This window comes from Strigops habroptila, chromosome 5 (genome assembly GCF_004027225.2).
Source record: "Strigops habroptila isolate Jane chromosome 5, bStrHab1.2.pri, whole genome shotgun sequence".
Classification (NCBI taxonomy): Eukaryota; Metazoa; Chordata; class Aves; order Psittaciformes; family Psittacidae; genus Strigops; species Strigops habroptila.
Window position 1 is genome coordinate 41,552,908 of NC_044281.2, and position 24,086 is coordinate 41,576,993.

Sequence of the window (24,086 nt, forward strand, 5' to 3'; positions counted from 1 at the left end):
ATTACATGATAAAGTTCCCCTAGCCTTTACTGGGGCCAAGATTTATTCCACAGCTTTTCAGGCAAAATCCGCATACTTAATGCTCTATGATACAGCTCCTTAATTCATTTGAAGTTACTGACATAATTTATTGAGGGACAGCCATCAGTAAATGCAAGTGTTGTTGCATATGTATATGCGCCACCACTAGCTTGATTGAAACTGATCTAGAGCTGAGAAAATTAATCATATTAATTTGTTGCTAATTACAAAAATGTTAGTATTTGCAGTGTTTGAAAATGACCAGTTTAAAATTTGTGCTGAATTGGCTATTGAAGAAATAAATTGCAAGTTCCCTAATAGCAGATGTAAGGTAACTGACCTGTTCCAGCCAACCATTATGCTTTTTGTTCTGCCAGCTTATGAAGGAGCATCACAACTGACCATAAGTAAATCTGTATGCTTCTTTTTTACACTGTCTCCATGTTCATTGCTTTACCTTTTTGCTTTTGATTGTTCCTGTATTTGCTTTCTAAACCTGAACTAAAACATGCACAGACTTGGCCATTCTTGTCCTATATTTAGTATTTACTGTGACTTGTCTATTAATGCTAAATTTGTTACTCAGCTGTTTTACTGATTGGAAAATGTGGATTAGTTTTTTTCTAATATTACCTGCTTCAATAGGAGCGAGAAAGGAGAAGACAGCATATGATGCTTATGAAAGCCATGGAAGCACGTAAAAAAGCAGAAGTGAGTATTAACCTCTGAAAGTTTCAAGTTTTCATGGTTTCAATCTGCTGTGATCTGTAGAAGAGCAGTGTCTTCAATGCACCTATATGTATAATTTCCTTCATATACATGGCAGTGGCTGAATGAGAAGTAATAGGCACAAACTGAAATACAGGAAATTCTGTTTAAGCTTCAGAAAAACTTTTTTACTTTGGGGGTAATGGTTGAATGGCACAGATTGCCCAGGTAGGTTGTGGAGCTGCAACCCGCTGTAGCTGATACTCCTGGGGGGGGCAATGGCAGGAGGATGATATGACAGCGCATACATGGGCATGGGAACTGGGTGATTTCAAGAGGTCCCTTCCATCCTCAGTGATTCTGAGCAAGAAGCCAATAGTTTCATAGTCACTTCAGAGTCCTTAGGATTTCCTGGAAAAGAAGCTTTATTTTTTTTTCTTCATGTTGTTCATGTGTATAAGAGTATTTATCATACTGACTTGTCAGATTATCTAAAAAAAAAGTACATAATGAAATAACATTGATGATAAAACCAAACTGTACTGTATGATTTATGAAACTTTTATTAGACCATGATAAACTAATTTACATCTTAATCCAGAGGCTGTCTTAAGTTTTAACCCTGATATTGTCTTGAGGGGGACTATCAGTGCTAAAATGTAATTGCTAACTGCTTAAACCTTACTTTACACGTATCTCTATATCCTGAGACACACTTAATCTCTGTATCCTGAGACTTTTCTAAATAAAGATAACTAAGAAATTGAAATAAAATAACCATCATTATAGCATATAAGTTGTCAAAGAAATTGTTTTCTTTGACAACTTTTTTCTTAGGTATGCTCGTACCTTTAAATGAAACTGACAGTGCAACAGAAAAATTGAGTAACACTTCAGTGCAAGGAAGAATCACAGAATCACAGACTACCAGGTTGGAAGGGACCCCAAGGATCATCTGGTCCAACCTTTCTTGGCACAAGCACAGTCTAGTCTACATATCAAAGCACCCTGTCCAGCTGAATCTTAAAGCTGTCCACCACTTCCCTGGGGATATTATTCCAGTGGCTGATTGCCCTCATTCTAAAAAATCTACCCAGGAGTAACTTGTGCCCATTACCCCTGTCTTTTCCAAGTGACTCCTTGTAAAAAGGAAGTCTCCACCTTGTGGCCACTCTTTAAATACTGTAATAGGGTAATAAGGTCTCCCCTCAGCCTTCTTTTCTCAATGCTGAGCAAACCCAATTCTCTGTGCCTTGCCTCATATGGCAGCTTCCCAGTCCTTGGATCATCTTTATGACCCTTCTCTGAACTCTCTTCAGCCTGTCCCCCTCTTTTTTGTTTAGCGGGGACCAAAACTGAACACAGTATTCCAGGTGTGGCCTGACAAGTACTGAGTAAAGTGGGATAGGGACTTTATCTCTGGTGACGCCCTTGTTGATGTAACCCAGCATGCTGCTGGCTTTCTTTGCCACAGCTGCAGACTGTTCATATTGAGCTTGTTGTCCACCAGGACCCATAGGTGCCTTTCCACAGAGCTGCTCCCCAGCTGGGTAAATCCCAGCTTATGCTGCACTCCTGTACTGTTTTCGCAGGTGCAAGACCTTACATTTGTCTTTGCTGAACTTCATAAGGTTCTTGTTAGCTCACTCATCCAGCCTATCCAGGTCTCCCTGCAGGGTGGCTCTCCCCTGCAAAATTTCAGGGTTAACTCTTAAGCTGACTAGAAAAGGTGCCCACCTAGATTTCTTGTTTGTAAACAGAGAGGGACTCATGGGTGAGTGATGATTGGGGGCTGTCTTGGTCACAGCAATGCCGAACTAGTTAAGTTTCAAATCATTAGTGATAGGAGAAAAAACACCTGCACAACATTGACCCTGGATATGGGAAGAGCAGACTTGTGACTGCTGGAGTGGCTAGTTAGGAAGGTCCCCATGGAATCTGCTTTTGATGGTAGTGGGGTCCACGGATGCTGGTCAGTTTTTAAGAGCCATCGCTTAAGAGCGCAGGAGCAGGCAACTCTAAATTGTGGGAAGTCAAGCAAGCAGGGCAGAAGCTCAGCTTGGCTGAGCAGGAATCTTCTAGAACTTAGGTTCTAGAAGAAGGATAGGCAACATGGGAGGACTATTGGGATGTTGTTCGCCACTGTAGGAAGAAAAATTGGGTGGCCAAAGCTCAATTAAAGTTCAGGCTGGCTAGTACTATGAAGGACAATGAAAAGGGCTTTCTAAAAGATGTCAACAGCAAAAGGAGGAACAGAGATAACATTGGTTCATTACTTGATGAGGTTGGTCACCTCACAAGTAGGGATGTAGAAAAAACAGAGACGACGTCTTTATCTTTAACACCATGATGTGCCTTGGGACCCCTGGAGCCCAGTGTTAGAAGGCCATGACTGAGTTAGGGGTGCGATAAACTCCCAGCTGACCCTGAGCATGTTGGAGGCTTGCTACTCCAGCTGGATGCGTGTAAGTCTATGACACCTGATGGAATTAATCCCAGGGTACTGAAATGTTACTGCAGGACCTCTCTCCATTATTTTTCAATGACGTTGGGAATCTGGAGAGGCCCCAGTTGACTAGAAGCTGGCAAATGATGTCCCAGTTTTTAAGAAGGGAAAGAAGGCAGATCCTGGTCTCACTTTAGTGCCTGGAAAAAAGTTATTCTGGGAGTTACTGAAAATCACTAGAGAGACAATGCAGTCATTGGCCATAGCCAGCATGGGTTCATGGAGGGAAAGACCTGCTTAACGGACTGAATTTCCTTTTATGACAAGGTCACCCATCTAGTCGACAAATAGAAGTCAGTATATGTGTATGGGAGTTTTAATTTTTAGCAAAGCTTTTGATGCTGTCTCTCACAGTGTCCTTCTGGACAACATGTCCAATGTACAGCTGAACAAGTGCATAATATGTTGGGTGAACAATTGGCTGACAGATTAGGCTCAAAGAATTTTAATAAATGGGGTCACATTGCACTGGCGGCCAGTCACCAGTGGGGAACCCCAGGGCTCAATTTTAGGGCCAGTGCTCTTTAATGTTCTTATAAATGATCTGGATGCAGCAGTTGAATATACTTTAACTACGATTGCTGATGATACTAAACTAGGAGGAGCTGTGGACTCCCTTGAGGGTACAGACACCTTACAGAGTGTTCTGGACAGACTAGAGAGCTGGGCAATCACCAACATATGAAATTTAACAAAAGAAAGTGTCAGATTCTCCACCTGGAATGGCATAGTCCTGGTTATATGTACAAATTGGGGGTGGAGAGGCTGGAGAGCAGCCCTGCAGAAAGAAATCTAGGAGTTTGGGTTGATGGCAATTTGAATATGTACCAGCAGTGTGCCCTGGCAGCCAAAAGAGCCAACCATGCCCTGGGGTGCATCAGCCACAGATTCACTAGCCTGTTGAGGTGGGTGATTGTCCCACTCTACATTACACTGGTGCAGCCCCACCTTGGGTACTGTTTGCAGATTTAGGCACCTCAATATAAGAAGGACATAAAACCATTAGAGTGTGTCTAGAAGAGGATGAGCAAGATGGTGAATTGTCTTGAGGGCAAGACTTCTGAGGAGTGGCTGAGGTCACTTGGTTTGTTCAGCCTGGAGAAGAAAAGGCTGAGGGGTGACCTAATCACAGTCTACAACTTCCTTGAGGAGGGCAGCAGAGGAGAGGTGCTGATGTCTTCTCTCTGGTGACCAGTGATAGGACACAAGGAAATGGAATGAAGCTGTGTCAGGGGAAGTTCAGATTGGACATTGGGAAGAGGTTCTTCACTGAGAGAGTGACCGGCCACAGGAACAGGCTCCTCAGGGAAGTGGTCACAGTACCAAGCCTGTCACAGTTCAAGGAGTGTCTGAATGATGCTCTTAGTCATATGGTTTGGTGTTAGACAGTCATGCAAGGAGCAGGGAGTTGGACTCCATGATCCTTGTGGGTCCCTTCTGACTCGAGGTTTTCTGTGATTAATCTTTGTTAAAAAGTTAGATTACGTTTTTATGATCAGGAATCTGTTTCTGCCCCATATTGTTCTGTTAAGTAGTGACAGTTACAGCTGTGCAAGTAAAGCCACTGAGAGCTGATTGTTCTGAAGATGATTTTTGCACAGCAGCCATAAATAAGAGATAGATCTGATTTAAAAATACTGGTATGTTCTGTTTTAAAACCAGGGTTACCCTCTCCATGTTCTCCACATCCTTCTTGAGGTGGAGGGCTCAAAACTGGACACTCATCCAGATACAGTCTCATCAGCACTGAGTGGGGGAAGACAGCACCCTAAGCACCTGATCCACCGTTGGAAATCAGGATGCCAGACTAAATGGCTGATAGTCTGATCCAGTGTTGTAATGATATTCTGTTATAAATCTAATAGTATTTATTGCAGCTAGTAAACTTAGCATGGTTAAGTTTTGAATTTTTAATCATAACTGTAAATTAATATGTTGTCACTTAAATATCCATATGTACTTCTCTTATTTTCATCTGACATAGAATTTCTATTTGTCAAAAAGAAGTTGTAGGCATTGCCAGTTGTCTTTAAGACCTTGAGATAGGTTAAGATACAAGGCAATGAACCATTTAAAAAAGCAAGTCAGGGAGTATTTTCCATTTTAAAATAAATTCACTGATTTTGCGTGCTGCTTTAGAGTATTGTGATTTTCCATACAAGTTGGATGCTTGGAGAGAAACCCATGATTAAGCTGTGTGTCCCTTATGAAATCATCGCATATATGAGGGCCTGGGTTGTCAATACAGAGGATGCTTGCACAGCTGCAAAGCAGCAGTTGGGCAGATGGGTAATTCTGTACATGACTGCTTTTTTTTTTCTGCCAGTTAATGCCGTTCTACAAATGCAGATGGGTCCTGACTTACAGTTATGCAAAGTTTGGTACTAATAAACTGAAGAGACCAGAGTGACCTCTTTAACTGACAGAGTAATTGGGAGTGATTCTGAATAACATGCATCAGCTTAGTTTGGATCTTTAGCTCTTCTATGTCCACAGGTGAAAAGCACCTATACTGTCTTCACCTTTATGTTGTGTCAGGTTCTTAGGTCGTGACAAACGCACACGCACACGTTTGTGTATATGCACGGTTCTGTGATGTAAAGAGGTAGCATTGATATATGGCAGATTCCATACATGGTTTCTTAATACTTCGCATTCGGTATCAGTTGCATAGAGGTGTGCAATGAGTTGCGTAAGCAGGACAGCGCATATCAATGCCAGACATGTAACAGCAGAACTCCTGGGATGGAAAAGGCAATGGGAGCTCCAAATTCAGCATCAGCCCTAGCAGGTTAGAGAGGCAGGATTCATACAGTATTCTGTGGGACATCAGTGTAGAGGGTGTTGGGAGAGAAAAATAATGAATGCTCAGCTTCTCACTTGATTATCCCTGTATTTCTGTTGTACAGAGTAAGATATTAATGACTGTTCAATTTTCATATGGCATGCTAAGTATGTGGTAGTTTAAGGCCAGAAGCTATGTGTCTTGAAAAGATCAGTTGTGTTTTGTAAGCTATTCATATCCAGAATATGTATTATAGGAGCTTTTAAACCATGTATTGGCTGGAGAGGTTTTCCCAACTACTGCTTTCTTGAGTGGTCTCTACTTTTAGCCAGATGCATATTGATGATACTAGTGTGTAAGCAGGCCTTTAAAATTGGATGCCTTGTGTGTATGGCAGCTCTACCATATTTTCACTCAGTCATCTTTGTGAAATGGTATTCCACAAAATCTTACATACTCAATACCTATTTCCATGTGGATAGGAGGGAAAAAAAGTGAATCTTAGATTTGCTCACAAATTCTATGATTTTGTTCTATTTCTGTAGTTTCCCCTTTCCCTTTACTTGAATGCAGGTTCCTTAATTGCTGTGGTAATTATTAAGATTACGTAAGTAGTGCTTTTCACATTCTTAAATTGTTCCATTGTAAGTATAAGACTTGTATTTTATTTTCTACCCTATTAATTCTATTTAAGGAAAAAGAGCGGTTAAAGCAAGAGAAACGCGATGAAAAAAGATTAAATAAAGAACGTAAACTGGAACAACGCAGGTTGGAATTAGAAATGGCAAAGGAGTTAAAGAAGCCTAATGAAGATATGTGCTTAGCAGACCAGAAGGTAATTGTAATAATGTAAACTTATTTTCTTGCTTCTTGTTTTTGTGTTATGCCATTGCGACAGTAACTTTTTTCTCTTGCAGCCACTCCCAAAGCATTCAAGTATTGGTCTAGATAATTAGCTAACTATTTAAAATACATACAAATACAGGATACTACAAATACTGAAGTAGAATATGTTTTGTTAATGAAAAGCATTTTGTTTAAAAGTGGCCTGCTTCCCAAAAAGTACTTGCATTGATTACTTAAAAAAAAAATAATCGATTATACTATGATTTATTTTTACAGCAGGAATCTGCATCATGTCTCAGTTCATAGGCACTAGATAGAGCTTTTCTCATACGTGCAACTATTCTAAACTGCTACTCAAAACAAGTACTCTCTCAGTCTTCTGTGTTCTTAATTCTTGTCCTTTTTACATACTTCACGTTCGAGCCCTCCCTGTTCCAGAGAATTCCCCTCCCTATGTCCCCCAAATATTTTTATACCACCTTTTATAGTATTTTAGCTCAGAATAGAGCCTGAAAGTGTCTCCTGGCCAAAAAGTAAGTATTTACTAGTATCTTGCTTCCTGTAATTTATGAAAAGGTAAACATGCTTCAGCTTTAACTTAAATTTACTGATGGGAATGTGGGGGAGCAGCTTCCCTATAGCCTTGTCATGCTGTAGGTCATATGGAAGAATCAGCCAATTTCCTTAAGCTGGTATCAAAAAAGTTTTCTTTTGAAATATGCTACCGAATCTTTTCATAGTTTTTCTTTACTTTTCAGCCTTTGCCAGAGTTGCCTCGCATCCCAGGCCTTGTTCTCAATGGAAGCACATTTTCAGATTGTCTCATGGTAGTGCAGTTCCTACGTAACTTTGGTAAAGTTCTTGGCTTTGATGTGAATGTGGATGTCCCTTCCCTGAGTGTTCTTCAAGAGGGTTTGCTAAACATAGGGGACAGCATGGGAGAAGTACAAGACTTGCTTGTAAAGCTTGTCTCTGCGGCTGTTTGTGATCCAGGACTTGTTACAGGTTATAAGGTAAAAAAATTAATAAATAAAAATCTGTAGTAAATACCTCGTGTTTATGAATGCATTCTTCATAATGCATCTTTGGCATCCCTCCAATTTGCATTTAGATTCTCTTTCCTAATTCTTCTTTTTGGTGTCACTGTTCTAACGTTACTCAAACACTTTCTGTGACCTGTCAGCCTTCCCAGAAGTTATATGTTTCTTCTTCCAGAAGTTATATATTTCTGGGCATTTTCTCTACTCTCCCCCATTTTTATCTGGGCCTCTTGGGAGGGCAGTATCACATCTGCGGCCACGTCTTTTATGCCACTTCCACCCCCTATTTTTTTCTCCCTTTCATTCTTACCCTTGTGTTATATTCTCAGTGAATCTCACTGTTTCTTTCTCCAAAGTCTGCTGTCTGCATCAAAACTCTGATGTATTCATGATTCTCTTTCTTTATTATCCTTCTTTTTTGAGCCAACATAGCTCTTTTCTACATAGCTCATTTTCTAGAATGCTATATAGCATGATTGTACAAACCAATATTCATCAAGTTCCAGTGGACCTTTTTTCATTTAATTTCATTAATATTATCTCTATTCTTAAAAACTTGTGGTGAAGACATTTTAGTTTATTACTGTAATCAAGATTTACATTCGAATAAAGAAAAAAATCCTGATTTAAAGTCCTTATGTGAAAATGCAAACAAACCCACCCCACTGTTTTATAAACAATAATACAGCCTGCAAAGGAAAATAATATTTTAAAATGTGATTGCTTGAAGTGTCTTTATTCTTTTTAGGCTAAAACTATTCTTGGGGAACACTTACTGAATGTTGGTATCAATCGAGATAATGTGTCCGAGATTCTGCAAATATTCATGGAGGCTCACTGTGGGCAAACTGAGCTGACAGAGAGCTTGAAGACAAAAGCTTTTCAGGCACATACTCCAGCTCAGAAAGCATCAGCACTTGCTTTTCTTGTCAATGAGTTAGCATGCAGCAAAAGTGTAGTAAGGTAAGATTTTTCAGAAACAGGTCTGTAAAAACTATAAAAATGTTATAGTTCAAAATTACTGTATACACTGTGTTCTGTTTCCTGATGTTCTTATAAGGAAAGCTGAAGTTTTCTATGTTACTTTACTTCTTCTTACTATTATGTACTTCTGGTATGATGGAAGAGTGGAACTTTTGCATGTTTGATCTGTAAGTTTGTTTCCAAAGCTTGCACCAAAATTTTTCCAGCTATTTTGGGAGGAAGAGATGAGACTGATTACAAAGAAATTTACTAGAGATTCTAAGTAAGAATAATTTAGAAGAGTCGTAAAAGTCTTCTGCAGTACTGTGTTCCTTGGGTCTTTGGGTTTTTTTGGATTTTTTTTTTTTTTTTTTTCCCCCCCCCCCAAGATCTCTTTTGTCCAAATATTTCAGGATCATAAGCTGATGTGGCAAGCCTGATATATCACGGTAGTAATTCAAGAAAACGTACACCTCATTTGTGGTCAGTAGTGTATAGCATTTGATAATTTTAAAAACCACTATGTTCAACAACTTTTTAAAACCCAACAATGTGCAATAAAAACTTAGGAAATGCCTGTCTTTGGGATACCTATACTTCCATATGCTTACCGTGGTAAAGTCTTCTATCATTTAATTGTGTGCTCTTTTGTTTCCTGGTAATTTCTGCTGCTTTTGTTATACTGTGCTGCAAAAGCAAATCAGGGGTGTTGTGTTAGCAAGAGTGAAAGGGATGCTTCATTTTTTCCAAAGTTGAAGAATAGCAGAAGTGGGCAGTGCAAGTGCAGTGCATGTACTGAGCAAGAGGGTTGATGTGCATTAATCAAATTCCTCATAGTAAGAAACTTTATCTTACCGCATGTTATCAGCTGTTAAGTCAGATTTGTAGAAACTGTTATTCAGAACTTTAGTTTCTATATTTTCATTGTAGAAACAACTATGACCTGTTACATTGTTGAGGCTGGGATGTTTCAGAAGCGGATGTTCACTGCACTGAAGCACTTTTTTTTTGTTCTTCAATGTCTTCAGTGGAAAGCGAACATTAGTTTGTAGATCATGTGGATCCCAGTTAGAATACCATAGAATACCATACCATACCAGTCATAACTTTGCAGCTGAGGGCTAGCTGCTTGGTGGCAAATACTGCTTTGTGGAGGTTTGACACTGAATTAGAGCTATTGAAAGAAATGTCAAATTCTTTGAATGACAGGCTGCTTATGGAAAGAAAGCTTATGTGATACTGTGAATAAAGATTCCTTCACGTAGGTACAGCAGTACGCTACATCGGCATTCCTAGTATTGGAATTTCCTAGCTTTAAAAATACTTATTTTGAATTTTAAACATTTCTCCGAGATAGTTCTTTGAGACAAAGTATCTGTACATAAATGTCTGTAAGAAAAAGGTATGTAAGTTCACTGTTGATGGATTATTTTGTCTTTGACAGTGAAATTGATAAAAACATTGATTACATGTCAAACTTAAGGAGAGATAAATGGATGGTTGAAGGCAAACTTCGGAAGTAAGTTTTGTTTCCTTAAATATTACGATATATTGCTTTTTTGCATTTAGATATGCTGCTATATAGGCAATTGGTTCTGAGGATGAAATTAGCTGACACAATTACAGGTTCACCAAGAAATTAGTAACTGAACTGTTTAATTAAGACGGATGTGGATTTAGAATGTGCAGCACCAGTCTTTGACAATCTGTTAAAGATCCGTGAGACTCAGAGGGTTAATGTCCCTCAGAATTGCAGCAGTCAAGTGCATCTTGTTTTCTTCGGTAGAAAGTAAAAATTCATTAATTGGAGTATTACTGGAGCTCTCAAATTGCTACTGATGTTATCAGAGTTTATTTAGAGCTACCATAATTACCAATGTTCATTCTGAAAGGCATTTTAAGATGACATGATTTTCGTGCAAGTTACCAATCAAATTTTGTTAATTTATATTATGTTATCATAGTGTTTCCCATCTGTCAGTGTTGCATTGTTCCCTATAGCTAGAGATCATATGTAGAATGCAAACTTTGAGATATTTTTTTATATTTCTGTTTAAGGTAAAATTGGAACTTTTTGAGGGTTGTCAGTTTCATACCCACTGTTCCCCAATCCTACAAGACAAAATTCCATACAGCAAGCATACTGGCTCCAACTACCAGGAAGCTAGAAGGCATAAAGTTGATGAATCACAGGGGGTAAAAATACATAGCCAGACTCTACTTTCTTTTTTTTCTTAATCATCTTTACTTCTTACTAGGAATGGTAAATCCTATCTTAGTCCTTGCTTTAGGTACTTGTGTTTCTAATCTCATGTCTCCCTTTTTTCCCTTTAATATATCTCAGAAGGAAGAAGGAAAGAAGTAAAGAAGAAGGACAAGAGGGAGGTAGAGGAAAAAATTAGACCAGTAAAAAGACATTCTCTACTAATACTGCAGATCACCATCTGCACAGGGTTAATGTATTTTATCTTTTAGGACAATCCAAATACCTTTTCATGTCTTCATCTGTGTCCCCTCTAAAGGGTATAGTTTAAAAAGTGTTTCTGAAGTTCCGATGTAGCCAACTGTCTATTAGCGGAATGGGACCTTACCTGTCTTTGTCTCCTCAGGGACTGCTTAGTCTTTCTCTCCCTCCATCAAACTGTAAGTACTTGTAGATGTAGGATCCTCCCTTTTCCTCATGTTCTTTCTTTTCTTCCCTTTCAAATAGTGGGCATAAATACCCTGAACTCCCAAGCCCCTCTTCCTTTCTATAGTCATTTCTCCATTTCTTCGGTTTCCCTTTTGTGTGGATTTCAGGCTGCAGTAGTGCTGTCTTTATTTTCAAGCGTAAGTATCGCGGGAGTGCTCAGCAGCATTATTATTCTGCTTTGAATTCACTGGACTTGATTCAATCATCTTTCACCTTTGGTTCAATATCTTTGGATTTTCCACTGTTTTTCTGATGAACTCTAAGAAGCTTTTTGGAAGAGCCTTCTTTGATCAATTTTAAACAATGCTTTCTTCCTATTATGTCAGTTGGTGTTTGTCTTAAACTCTTAGAACTGTTCTGGGGCTTCTCTGAAAAGAATCTGTCCATTTCAGTCTTCTGTTTGGTCTTTTTTCTCTGCTTCCAGAATTTATTCTTTCCCATGTTATCATTCCTATCCATTTGAAAGCTCAGTCTAGTTTTTAAGCATCCCAGTCCCAAACAGTTTTGCATAGGAGTATCTGGGCTACTTGCCATGTGATAACGGATGTGTGCTCTTTTCACATGCCTACAGACCTTGACAAGACCCTCAGCACCAAGCCCATCATGTGTGGGAAGTGCATAGTGGTAGAATAATGGAGGCAGAGGAATGGGTTTATTTCTTCTCAGTTTGCCAGTGTTTCTCGTGGTAAATCTTCATACCACTACCTCCAGACTGTCTTGAAGTATATCTAAGTGGGATGAGTAAAGAGTCTACCTGCATCGTATGTTTTCACTAAGTGATTTTTTTTGTGCTTCTGTGAGGTTTTTTTACAAAATCCTCAGCTGGATTTCAGGGACAGGGGGAGGGAAGGGGATAAAACAAACCCCAAAACAAACCACCTGTGTTTGTAAGATAGAAAAAAGCAACCTTAAAACCCCAGGTTGGAAAAAGGAATCATTGTGTAAAAGCCTATAGGGATGCCCCTTTTTTTAAAGAAACAACCAACTCTGGGTTGGTTTTTTTTTTTGTTGTTGGGTTTTTTTTTTTATTTATTTTGTTTGGGGGGGGGGTTGTTGTTGTTGGTTTTGGGGGTTTTTGGGGAGATTTTGTTCCTCTCGAGGGTACTGAACCAACATTCTTTGATAAGTGTAATATATACGGTTGGAAACTGAATTCTGCGCTGCCAGGACTGTTTCTGCTAGGCTTGATGGTCTGTGATAGGTTGCATCTTATTCCTTCTCTATCACATCTAGATGTGAATCTTGATACTAATCACCATTTTTGTAAAGGCAGCTGTCTCATACAATCAGTTCTTCTTTCTTTGTGCTCTCTGTATCACAACTATATTCAGAAGACTCACCTGAGATGATTCAGTTATTTATTTTCTTTTTAACTAGATAATCATAATCTCAGCATCTCCTTTTCCATTACATGTCTTCTCCTTGGTATTTCTTTTGTAGTTTGAAATATAGCTACTTGAAGGATTAGGTACTCTCTGTTTCTTTAAAAGACTTGAAATACTGCAGAACAAGGTTTTTCACTGCAGTGATGTTCTTTTTAACATGCCAGTATTATGGCATGCTCCTTGTAAGTTGATTTCTTTCCAGTGAGGCCATCTCAACTGTAAATGATGATGATATATCAAAACCAGTGTTACATAAGGGGACAAATTTACACCCCAAGTTTAGGCAGGAGGTGGTAATGCTGATTTGGGAAGCTTTTATTTTTTGAGACCCAGGCTGAAGTAAGTTAAAGTTGCTTAATATTTCTGTGCAAAAATTATAAGTAAGACATGAAAATGAAGTCAAAAGGTGAATTTTCCTTCTATGATCTAGTATCCATTACAGATTAGATTAGAGCAGTCTTAAGCCCCACATCTGATTGTCTGATGGGCCACCCACTCTTCTTGTAAGCCAGTAGACTTTATAATTTTCTCAACAGTTGCAGATGTCACTTCAGTGTATACCTGAAAGTGAGAAAGATGAAACAGTTTTCTGAGTGAAAGTTTTCTTCTCTCAACGAGCCATATGTCTAAGTAGCAGGTGGAGAAGTATGCTACCCCTCGAAATACCTGGACAGTTTTTAAGTTACGCTCTCATTGGCTTCTGCCTCTATGCTCGTTTGGATACAGACTGCTGCCTTCTTATGCTTATGGTGCTATTAAAAGAGAACATCTTTGATTCATCTCCATCCTTATAATTTGTCATGTCATGCAGGCTTCCTTTAGTGCTTGACAACATTGTGTCTCTTATTTTTGCTTTCAGCAAAAGTAGCCTTTTTCACTTCTCGTTTCTTTTAGGTATATGAAGGATGTGTTTGCTGGTTGCTGAACTTCCACCTGCCAGCTTTATTGTTGAATTGTCTTCAAGATAATCTTAGTCTAACTTGTCTCCAAAATTATCTTGCAGCAGTCAATCCTATCATTGACTAGTGGCTTTGTTTGGTAGTTAATTCCTGTATATAGACAGGAATTTCCATTCCAGATGAAGAGGATTTGATGGTTTGAAGTTGTCCTCATAGAAAGGAAATTTTTGTCTAAAAAACTTAACTCAGTGGAAGCCTGAGTAGTACTGATGCTAGTCATACTAAGGCTCTTTGCATCGGACCTGAAAATGTTACTTGCTTCCAAATTCACCAGAAGGCTTGAGAATTATTTTTTAATTAAAAACAACAACAACAACAACAAATTGGTTGCTAAAATAGCTAAAAATTCATTTGTATTGGAAAAATAACATAAATCTTTCTAAATTCTCCAGTGGATTAGCCACTACATTTAAAATAACCAACCAACCAACCAAAAAAACCCCAAAACCACACACACACAAAAAAAAAGCCCACCAAAAAAACACACACAAAAAAAAAGCCACAGGCCAACTGTTTTCAAGCAAACAGAAGTCCCCTTGATGATTTCTTGCTACCGGTCTTTTTAAAAAGTGCTGCTACCAATTGAGCAGTGACGGATTCATTTAAATCTGTGCTGTCGAGTACTGGCCTTGTATATTGCTATTTAACGGCTGATACATTTGTCTGTATTGTCCAGAAGCCAGTACTTCTACAACACTTGCCATACTTGTAGCCACTTGCTGTATGGAATATTGTTTTGTAGGATGGGAAGAGAGAGAAGTATGACAAGGAAAAATTACGTACTGGTAATTGTGTTTGTCGTTACTGTTCTACTTTTCCCATCCTACCTTCTTCCAGTCATCTCTTAAAAAAAATCTTTGTCTTTTCTACACGTTTATGAATCTCTTCTGAGACAGTTGCATTTTTGGTCTGCGTTACAAGTGACTGGTTAGGGCTGGCTATTTACTTACACCTCCTGTGGTTCAGCATGTTTGCCTGCTAGCTCCCTGATAGGTGGAACTATAATCTTTGCTGTGTGGAATCTTGTCTTATAGGGGTTTTATAGAAGAAGAAGGTCTACTACAACCATAATTACTGGTATGTAAGTTTCCCTTTTCTTTCATAAAAGGAAAAATGAGAGTTTGAGTAATCTCTAGTAGTTTAGGTAGCTCAGATTTCTCAGAAAATAAAGTATGTTCCATAATAAAAAGGTCAGCCAAGGGACTAACGTGAAATAATACTACTAAATTAAAAACGCATAAAAATATGAAATGGAAAAAAAGTTTAAAACCAAATAGTTTAAACCAACCTTGCTGTTGCCATGCAAATGTAAACAATTTCATCCTTCCAACTGAGGATTTTTGCCTTTCTCCCCTTCCCTACCCCAGACACAGGTATTTTATGATCATATTCTTAGATGTATTAAACCAAAGATAAAGAAGTTAAAATGGTTCTTTCTTCTAATTGTCTTTTCTGACTCTCCAAAATCCCTCTTCTATTTCATTTCTTCTAAACAGTTGTGCAATAAAATTCACCTGGGAGAAACAAAAATTCTACTCAGAACTGAGTAAGAGGTTTAAGGGTTTCATAACCTGATTTTTTCTTATTGACTAATAGCAATAAATACTGAGAAAATACAATGTCATATTAGAACAGAAGAGCTAATTTGAATCTGCTTTCAGTCACAAGGAAGAAAGGTACATTTATGCTACAGACATGCTCCATAATTTCACCCCTTGTCATGTGTTTCAAGGCTTAGAATCATTCATGCAAAAAAAACTGGCAAAAGAGACGCTACAGGAGGTGGTGACATAGGAGAGGAACAGCACTCTTTGGAAACACCAGCACCAGGCCGCAAACGCAGACGAAAGGGAGGGGACAGTGATTATGACGATGATGATGATGATGACAGTGATGATCAGGCAGATGAGGATGATGAGGATGAAGAGGACAAAGAAGATAAAAAAGGAAAGAAGGCAGAAGTTTGTGAGGATGAGGTGGGGGATTTTAAATATAGCAAAACTGAACTAATAAGTTAAAATTTAGCTTCTGTTTTTCTGCAGTTTGGCACTGCTTCCCCAAAAATCTCACAATAAAAAGGAAGGAAGAATAACTTACCTCCAATATTTTTAAATTTCTGGAATAAGTTTATTTTCCAGATTCCCCCCCTTTTTGGAAAGCTCTTGTAGTGTGGGTTGTGGTGTTTTTGCTGAGGTGGTTTCTTTTTTCCTGCTTACTTGTCTTAGTTCTTTGAAGTTCTGAAGGATTGTACCAGATCCAGAGACCTGCACCTTCATTAGCAAGTAAACGTAACTGTCGTTTTCCCATACAGGAGAATAAAGGTCATTGATCACTTAACAAAGTATGAAAGAAGTGTAAAGTTATATCTAACATTATCTATTATACAGCTTGCCTTTGACCTTCCTGTGTTGGTTTTTTTTCATGACTTTTATAGAGTGGACACTGCCCAACTGCATTTGATCACAAGATGGTAAATTTTACTAGTCAGTATCAGATAAGATACAGGAAGGATCACTGAAACTTTTTTTAGCTTGTTAAGCTGAATTGTATCTACAATAGTCAAAAGATTTTTTTTTTCTTTTTTTTTTTTTTTTAATATGGAAGTGCCACAGGCCTCTAAGATTCACTGTAGAACTCTAGAAATCACCACTGGATGAAACCTGATAAAGGAGTAATGCAATACTGAGTACTAGATTTTAGTGCACTGAGTGTTGGACTATTTGTCAGCAAATAATCCATTTATGCAGGTTTACTGAAGTTCAGAGTAAGGTTTTATAGGTGTGATGGATGTGGCTGCTTGAACAATGCATGTATACAACATGGTATGTGAATTCCAATCTTCACAAACACTCCTCATTAGACACCCAACTAATTTCTAGGGTAGGAACAGCCCTATGTGATATTTTTCTGGATTTATTCAAGTACTGTAATGTGTATGAATTTAAGAGAATACCTTAGAGGCATAACACAGAGTTCTTAAAAATTCATATTTCAAAATTAAAAATAAGTAATACTTTGGTTCCGTTTAGTACAGTTTCCTGTTTTGGTGCACTGGGCATTTCATAGACAAAAGTGCTGTAACTCCAGTGGAGAGATTAATTTTCTGATACAGCAGAAGTTCATTGCATTCATGCTGTATGTGTACTTCACTCTGGTACACTCTTACAGAGTGTACCAGAAATACACCACCAGTATCTTCTGGTGCAAGTGACTGAGAGCTCCTAGGATTTTGGTTGTATTCTTTTGGAAACTTACTGTTACCCCCAAAGACTTTCTTGAACTAAATTAAAACTCTCTTTATGGAAACGACTGTAATTTTTAAACTGCATCAAGAAGGAGGACACTATAGACTTAATCATGGGTGCATTCCTCTTCAGCGATTAGCAAGATTAATACTGGAACTTCTATAGCAGACTTGTAATTTAAAGTGGCTCTACAGTTTCTTGTAGACATTGGTATAAAATGAACAAAGACTAATAAGGTTTTGACACATTCTGTTATTTCATGCATGAAAAACATGTAGAAATTAATTTGAATATCCAAAAAGCTTCCTAGAAACTAAAGAATAGATTTGATAGTCTTAGGTGTTCATGCAGAAACTGAATTATTTCTTCCAGAAAAAGAGTTTTCAGTGAACATTTGGCCACAAGCTTTCTCCTTTGTATGCATCTGGGATGTTTTGGAAAGATTCAGTATGTATCTTTTTCCAGTTATGTTCATAGCCAAAAATATTGAAGCAGCACAAAATTTGAAGTTTTTTTTAACCTTAGAATTTACCTCTCATTTTCTGTTACATCTTTTAACTGTAGTAATAGTAAGACATGGCAGTGTGCTTTTATCCTGAAATAAATTTGGCATGATAATATATTTGGTGATTATAGGATGATGGGGACCAGACAGCAAGTGTTGAAGAACTAGAGAAGCAGATTGAAAAACTGGCAAAGGTGAGGGGTCATTTATCTTTACACTATGGCTTTGATCACTGGGTGTCATGAGTTAGAATGTTATCAGTAATTTTGAATGCTCCAACTTAATTGAAATAAGGGTCAGCTTTTTTTTCCATGAAAATATGAATAATGCTGCTGAATTGTGAATTTAGTCTAGTGGCACTAAGTTGTTATGACCAGAAAGACAGTTAAAAAGCTCTTGATAATGTATTTGCACAGCTCAGAATAAAAAGTAATATAATTTTTATCCAGACCTAATTGACGTACTTTTGTTTGTTGATCTTAGAAAGTGATGGTAAATTTTGTGTACTAGAAGCAATGACTTTTCCATTATACAAATGATTGCAGTTCTCATTCCCTCCTACAGTTGGCTAACTTCTGCAGTCATGTTCCAAGCCAACACAGGGAGCTGTCTTTGCTTCAGATTTTGAAACAGTGCAATAGGAAGAGAAATGTAAATGAGAGAGAGAGAATGTGGTAGATAGGGGTACTCATGGCACATGCTTTTACTCTTTGTGTTAGAAAATTTGTCATTTAAGACTTTGTTTCCTGGTTTCTCTCACATTGCAAATCGCAATAAATTAACAATTCAGAGTTAGACCGGACTTCCAGCAGTGTCAATTTAGCAGAGCAAGAACTGAACAAACAGACTGAAATTCTTGTTGGCCCCCTTCAGAGAACTGTTTGTGTTTGAATACAGAATTTATTTTCAGACATTATTGTTCTCATTCTTTTACGAACCAGTTAAAATATCTCACTAGTTTCCCATCCAAAGCTGCAGTGTCAGCTATCTTCAGTGCTCTGTGTACCATTTGCTGTTATTGTATAATTGATAGGATTTCAGTAGTGCTTGTGCAATGAAATATTTGATTCTTTTACTCTTTGAGCGTCAGTGTTAATAAAATAGCCTACCATTGCAAAATACATTTTTAAAGGAAGACTGATAAACTTAAGCTGAACCAGGAAGTGATTGAACTGATGTTTGGGTTTGTTTTTTTTTCTTTAAGGGAGCTCTATAATTAAAAGCAAGGCAGCAATTAGAGTAGAATATCGCATAACACACAGGAAAATATCTCTTGAGAGCTTCATCATGTGACTCTGGAACTTGTGTTCAGTCTGGCAGCCAGGACATGTTTTCTGTTATACCAATTTCCCCCCTCCTCCCACTGAATTATAATACTTTACCTTTTTTAAAACAGCAACAAAGCCAGTACAGAAAGAAGTTATTTGAAGCTTCGCACTGTTTGCGTTCAATGATGTTTGGTCAAGATCGTTACAGGCGCCGATACTGGATTCTGCCCCAGTGTGGTGGTATTTTTGTAGAAGGCATGGAAAGTGGCGAAGGTAAGAAACATAAAGGAATAATATCACACCAAGACATACTTTGCCAAGATGTCCTGTGCATCTCTGCAAGGTCTTTAGGCTTCACCTTCAACCAGAGGCTAAACAAGCTGCTGGCAGTAGACGTGTCTATTCATATGGTGCTCTCTGCTCTCTTTCTGATTATGAAACATCAGTTAATATCTTTCAAATTGAGAATTAATATTTTGTAAGTTTTCAGCTGTTACAGTTCTGTATGTTATGATTTTTAATTTTTATCTACATGCAGTCTTTTTTGGCTCTTTCTGAACTATTTACATTTCCATATGGTGGTGAACTCTGCATATGAGAACTAGGATGACCATAGAATGCAAAAAAAAAAAAAAAAATTCTTTTCATCTTCAGTTGTGATGTTTTGTGCAAATACACAGGCTGTTGTGTGCTTAAAGATTTGATACGTCTGGAAAAAAATATGAAAATTATTTTCACTCAATGGAGTACTGTGTTTTCTAATCAACAATATGATTTAATCTCTTATTTTACCAAGTGATCTTTATTCCAATCCAGCAAATACTGAAGGGTTTGGGTTTGGGGTTTTGTTTTTTTTTTCCTAAAATGAATATGTAATTTTATGGTTGTGACAGTTGTATACTAACTGTGATTGAACTTTTTCACACACTTTAAATTGGATAGATGCATAAAATATGTATTAATCTGACCTTTTAGTAGGTATTAGCATTTTTAAACATAAGCATTCATTTGGTCACAGAAAATCCTTTCTAATTCTGATATTGATGAAGCAAAACTCCATTACTCTCACAATTTCACCATAATAACAAAAAAAAAAAAAAATCTGCTACACATCAGAATAGCGTAATCTTGTGAGAATTGCGTAGAGAGCTATTTAATTAAAATAACTGTAACATTACAGCATGGTATGAGATCTGAGCCCTATTTTGGCCCCCCCAAATCAGCCATAGAACTTTTCCTAGATCTAATCTTGATTTTCAAGTTATCTTTCGAAAATGGGCAACGTAAAAATTAATTTGTCTCCTGTTCTGCATTATTTTATGCTGTATGTTATGAACTGTTCTGTATATGAATAGCTGGATACAGAAGGTACATTGTTATATGCTGTACTGCTTGCACTCCTTTTGTTCACTGTATTTTATTTATTATATTTCAAGCAGATGAATCCCCAAATGCTTCAGAAATTGTACACGAAGAAGAGTCATTGAAATACAACTATCTGTCTTAAGACAGTAAAAACAAACAAACAAAAAATCACACAAGTTTTAGCCAAAAACTGTTGTGCAAACCCGTATTTTTTAATATATTGTCTTAAAGTTTAATTTCCCTGAATAACAAAATGGACATATTCTTAAGTTCTCAACTAACTCCCTCTTCCCCTCAGCTCTTAGTTTGCCTTTCTACAGTTTATCCACTCCTAAATCCTTTATCTAAATATTGGAATTGTGAGATATAAAATGTTGAATGAACTGTCCATTAAAAAAATACTTCCCCTTCCCTCATCTCGTAGTCATTTTGGTTCTTGTGCTGATACTCAATTTGTTTCTATCTTGACATATGCCACAATTGTGGACACATTCTGAAGTTTTAATGGAAGCTGATCCAGGCAGGCTATCCAGAGGGACCTTGACAGGCTTGAGAGGTTGGCTCGTGTGAACCTCATGAAGTTCAGCAAGTCCAAGTGCAAGGTCCTACACCTGGGCCGGGGCAATCCCAAGCACAACTACAGGCTAGGCAGAGACTGGATTGAGAGCAACCCTGTTGGTTGATGAGAAGCTCACCATGACCTGGCAATGTGTGTAGCCCAGAAAGCCAACCATGTCCTGGGCTGCATCGCCAGCAGGTCGAAAGAGGTGACCCAAAAAAACCCGAATTGATCTATCATGTGTTGAGCCAAAAATGAAGTAATTCTTTTAAAATGGTCTAAATTAGTTGGTCTGTTATATTTCATCTGTGTTTCTTGTACATTTTTAGGCCTAGAAGAAATTGCAAAGGAAAAAGAGAAGTTAAAAAAGGAGGAAAGCCTGCATATCAAGGAAGAAGAATTTGAGGCAGAAGAAAAATTACACTGTTTGAATACAACTCACTGTGAGCAAAAGGAAGATCTGAAAGAAAAGGACAACACTAATTTGTTCTTACAAAAGCCTGGGTCCTTTTCAAAACTAAGCAAACTGTTAGAGGTAGCAAAAATGCCACCTGAATCTGACATTATGTCCCCTAAACCTAATGGCAGTGCAGCAAACGGCTGCACCTTATCTTATCCAAGTAACTCAAAGAACTCTCTCTGCAGTCTTCAGCCCACTATATCACAAAGTACCATTGAGAAGTCTGATTCTAATAATCTTTTTAGTCCTAATGCAAGTGGAACAGGAAAGTTTTATGGTTCTCCACTGATTCCAAATGATCAGTTGTTAAAGACTCTTACTGAAAAGAGCAGACAGTGGTTCAGCCTTTTACCAAGAACACCCTGTGATGACATGTCAGTTACCCATGTAGATACACCAGCTACTACAACTTCAGTTACTCCTCAATCACATCCACCATCAAAGTCACCTTCACCTGTTCCATCACCTCTTCTGGGCTCAACCTCTGCACAGAATCCAATGGGATTAAGTCCTTTTGCATTATCACCACTGCAGGTAAGGAAATAAATCCATTTTTGAGTAGTCTGAATTTGCTGTGCTTATTTGGGCAGAATTTCTGTTGAGACGAATTATTTCGCAGAAGTGCTATCATTTTATCTTAATTTCTTTTTTTTTTTCTTCTGTTTCTAATACCTAATTCCATGTTACAGAAGTTTTATAATACTGTAAGTTTTTTGATAAAAAAAAAGATTAAGATAGGTAAAATGAGGTGAGCCAATGTGTGATATTTTGTACTTGTGTTTCAGTGATCTAATTTTGCTTTTAGGAGGTTGGCAACTGGTATTAAATCAAAAGCAAACTAGTTTTCAGAAATGCGACACACTGCACACTCCCTTTAAAACCTGTTACTTTTTAATCATTAACAGGGCCCTAATAAGTATTACACATTCATGTTACATTAGTTTTTATTAAAGTAATCACAGTACTGAGTAAAGGCCTCCTTTATGTTTTGATTATTGTTAAACATATAGCATCCTAATCACAATTCAGTTTTCTTGGTAATAATGATAGTAGTTGTGATTGTGTTAACAACATATTCTGTGTAGCAGGTGAAGACTGGACTACCTATGATGGGACTTCAGTTTTGTGGATGGCCTACAGGAGTTCTTACTTCAAATGTTCCATTTCCATCTCCTTTACCTGCTCTTGGATCAGGGTTGGGATTATCAGAAGTGAATGGTAACTCATTCTTGGCATCTAGTGTTCCTGCAAGTAAAAGCGAATCACCAGCACTACAGACTGAAAAAATAGCTTCTGCCCCTTCTACGGCAACTGAAGTAGCCAAGCCAGTAGACTATCCTAACCCAAAACCTATACCAGAAGGTAAGTACGCAGCAATTAGATGGAATTATGTGAAGGGTAATCTCTACAGTGCCACTACAATGTTACAATTTAAATTTTTATTTTTTTGTTTTTAATAATTTGCCTTTTGAATTTGGCTAGGTGATTCTCTAATCTGTGTGTGATCACATTAAAAATGCCTCTAATGTATATGCTTGTCTTGATTTAGAAATGCAGTATGGGTGGTGGAGGATTACTGATCCGGAGGACCTAAAATCTTTGCTTAAAGTGCTGCATCTCAGGGGAATAAGAGAAAAGGCCTTACAAAAGCAGATACAGAAACACATGGATTATATCACTCTGGCCTGCATCAAAAATAAGGATGGTATGTAACTGATATTTATGTTACGCATGGTGTTGGGGCATAAGACGACTGGCGTAGAGCTCTTTGAGATATATAGAGTAGCAGCTGGAGAAAGAAGGTAAAGGTCTCATTGTCTGTAGTTGCTTTTTTACCAGCCTTGTTCTGGAAAGTTACAGAAATGGAGAAATCCTGTTTAATATAAATTGCTTTAGTGGCAGAAGCATTGTTAACTTTTTTAAGCTCTTTCCATCTCTGTAAGTGCAGCCTCTCCTTCCCCTTCTTGCCTTTAAATCGCAAATTTGAAAACCTGCAGAATTTGTTATTCCTATTTGGTATCTTAAGAGTAGTACACTTTTATAACAATTCTTCAACATTTGACTGGAGTGACAGGTAAATCAGTTTGAATTTACTCAGAGAAGTTATAATGCTAATAAAAATAATGTGATTCTCAAATACAGTTGCAATTATTGATATCAATGAAAATGAAGATAACCAGGTAACTCGAGATGTTGTGGAAAACTGGTCAGTAGAAGAACAAGCAATGGAGGTGGATCTTGCTATTCTTCAGCAGGTGGAAGACCTAGAGAGGAGAGTTGCATCAGCTAGTTTACAAGTTAAGGTAAAACCAACTTTTAGTAAAATGTCTCTTTAAAGTAAGTGGTAAGAATTTAAAGTAGATAGTAGCAGTCCTTTTGGTGTTGGTAAGTGCCTTCTTGTTCCATCTCTACTTGTCTGCAAATAAACCAAATACACTTCAGCAGTATCATGGATATTTGTATTTGAAACATTTTTACTGCACTTAAATCTTCAGCTGAAGATGTTCAGAATGGCAGTTCCTGGAGAGTTCTTGTATAGTGTACAGTTCTCTGCACATTTTGTTAACCTATGAATGCAAAGTTTTTATTGCATGTAGTCTGCTTAATTATAGTGCTTTATGATAGGTTTGCCACATTCTGCCTGTTTTGGGTGATTGTTGCTGTTAATGCTTTCAGAAAAGCCTTCAAGTACATCGTAATACTTTGCTTGAGTACTGTAAAGTAATGGAGAACATGTGATGGTTGTGAGTGTGAAAAAGTTAGAAATTCACTGGCTGTC

General features: G+C 37.7%; 1 protein-coding gene across 29 annotated transcripts in view; it reads left to right on the top strand.

Annotated features, from left to right (window-relative positions):
• The window catches only part of BAZ2B (bromodomain adjacent to zinc finger domain 2B), a 138,602-nt gene that overhangs the window by 105,043 nt on the left and 9,473 nt on the right, over positions 1-24,086 (top strand). For 22 of the 29 annotated variants that reach the window (XM_030487584.1, XM_032919961.1, XM_030487599.1 and 19 more), the window contains 12 exons: positions 667-732; positions 6,715-6,855; positions 7,625-7,879; positions 8,655-8,869; positions 10,314-10,388; positions 15,638-15,881; positions 17,787-17,849; positions 19,052-19,196; positions 21,177-21,841; positions 22,393-22,669; positions 22,857-23,012; positions 23,450-23,610. In XM_030487584.1, the coding sequence (XP_030343444.1) occupies positions 667-732; positions 6,715-6,855; positions 7,625-7,879; positions 8,655-8,869; positions 10,314-10,388; positions 15,638-15,881; positions 17,787-17,849; positions 19,052-19,196; positions 21,177-21,841; positions 22,393-22,669; positions 22,857-23,012; positions 23,450-23,610 (2,463 nt within the window). The remainder of the gene's footprint in view (positions 1-666; positions 733-6,714; positions 6,856-7,624; positions 7,880-8,654; positions 8,870-10,313; positions 10,389-15,637; positions 15,882-17,786; positions 17,850-19,051; positions 19,197-21,176; positions 21,842-22,392; positions 22,670-22,856; positions 23,013-23,449; positions 23,611-24,086) is intronic. The other 7 variants (XM_030487582.1, XM_030487596.1, XM_030487585.1 and 4 more) reach the window with 1 other exon arrangement.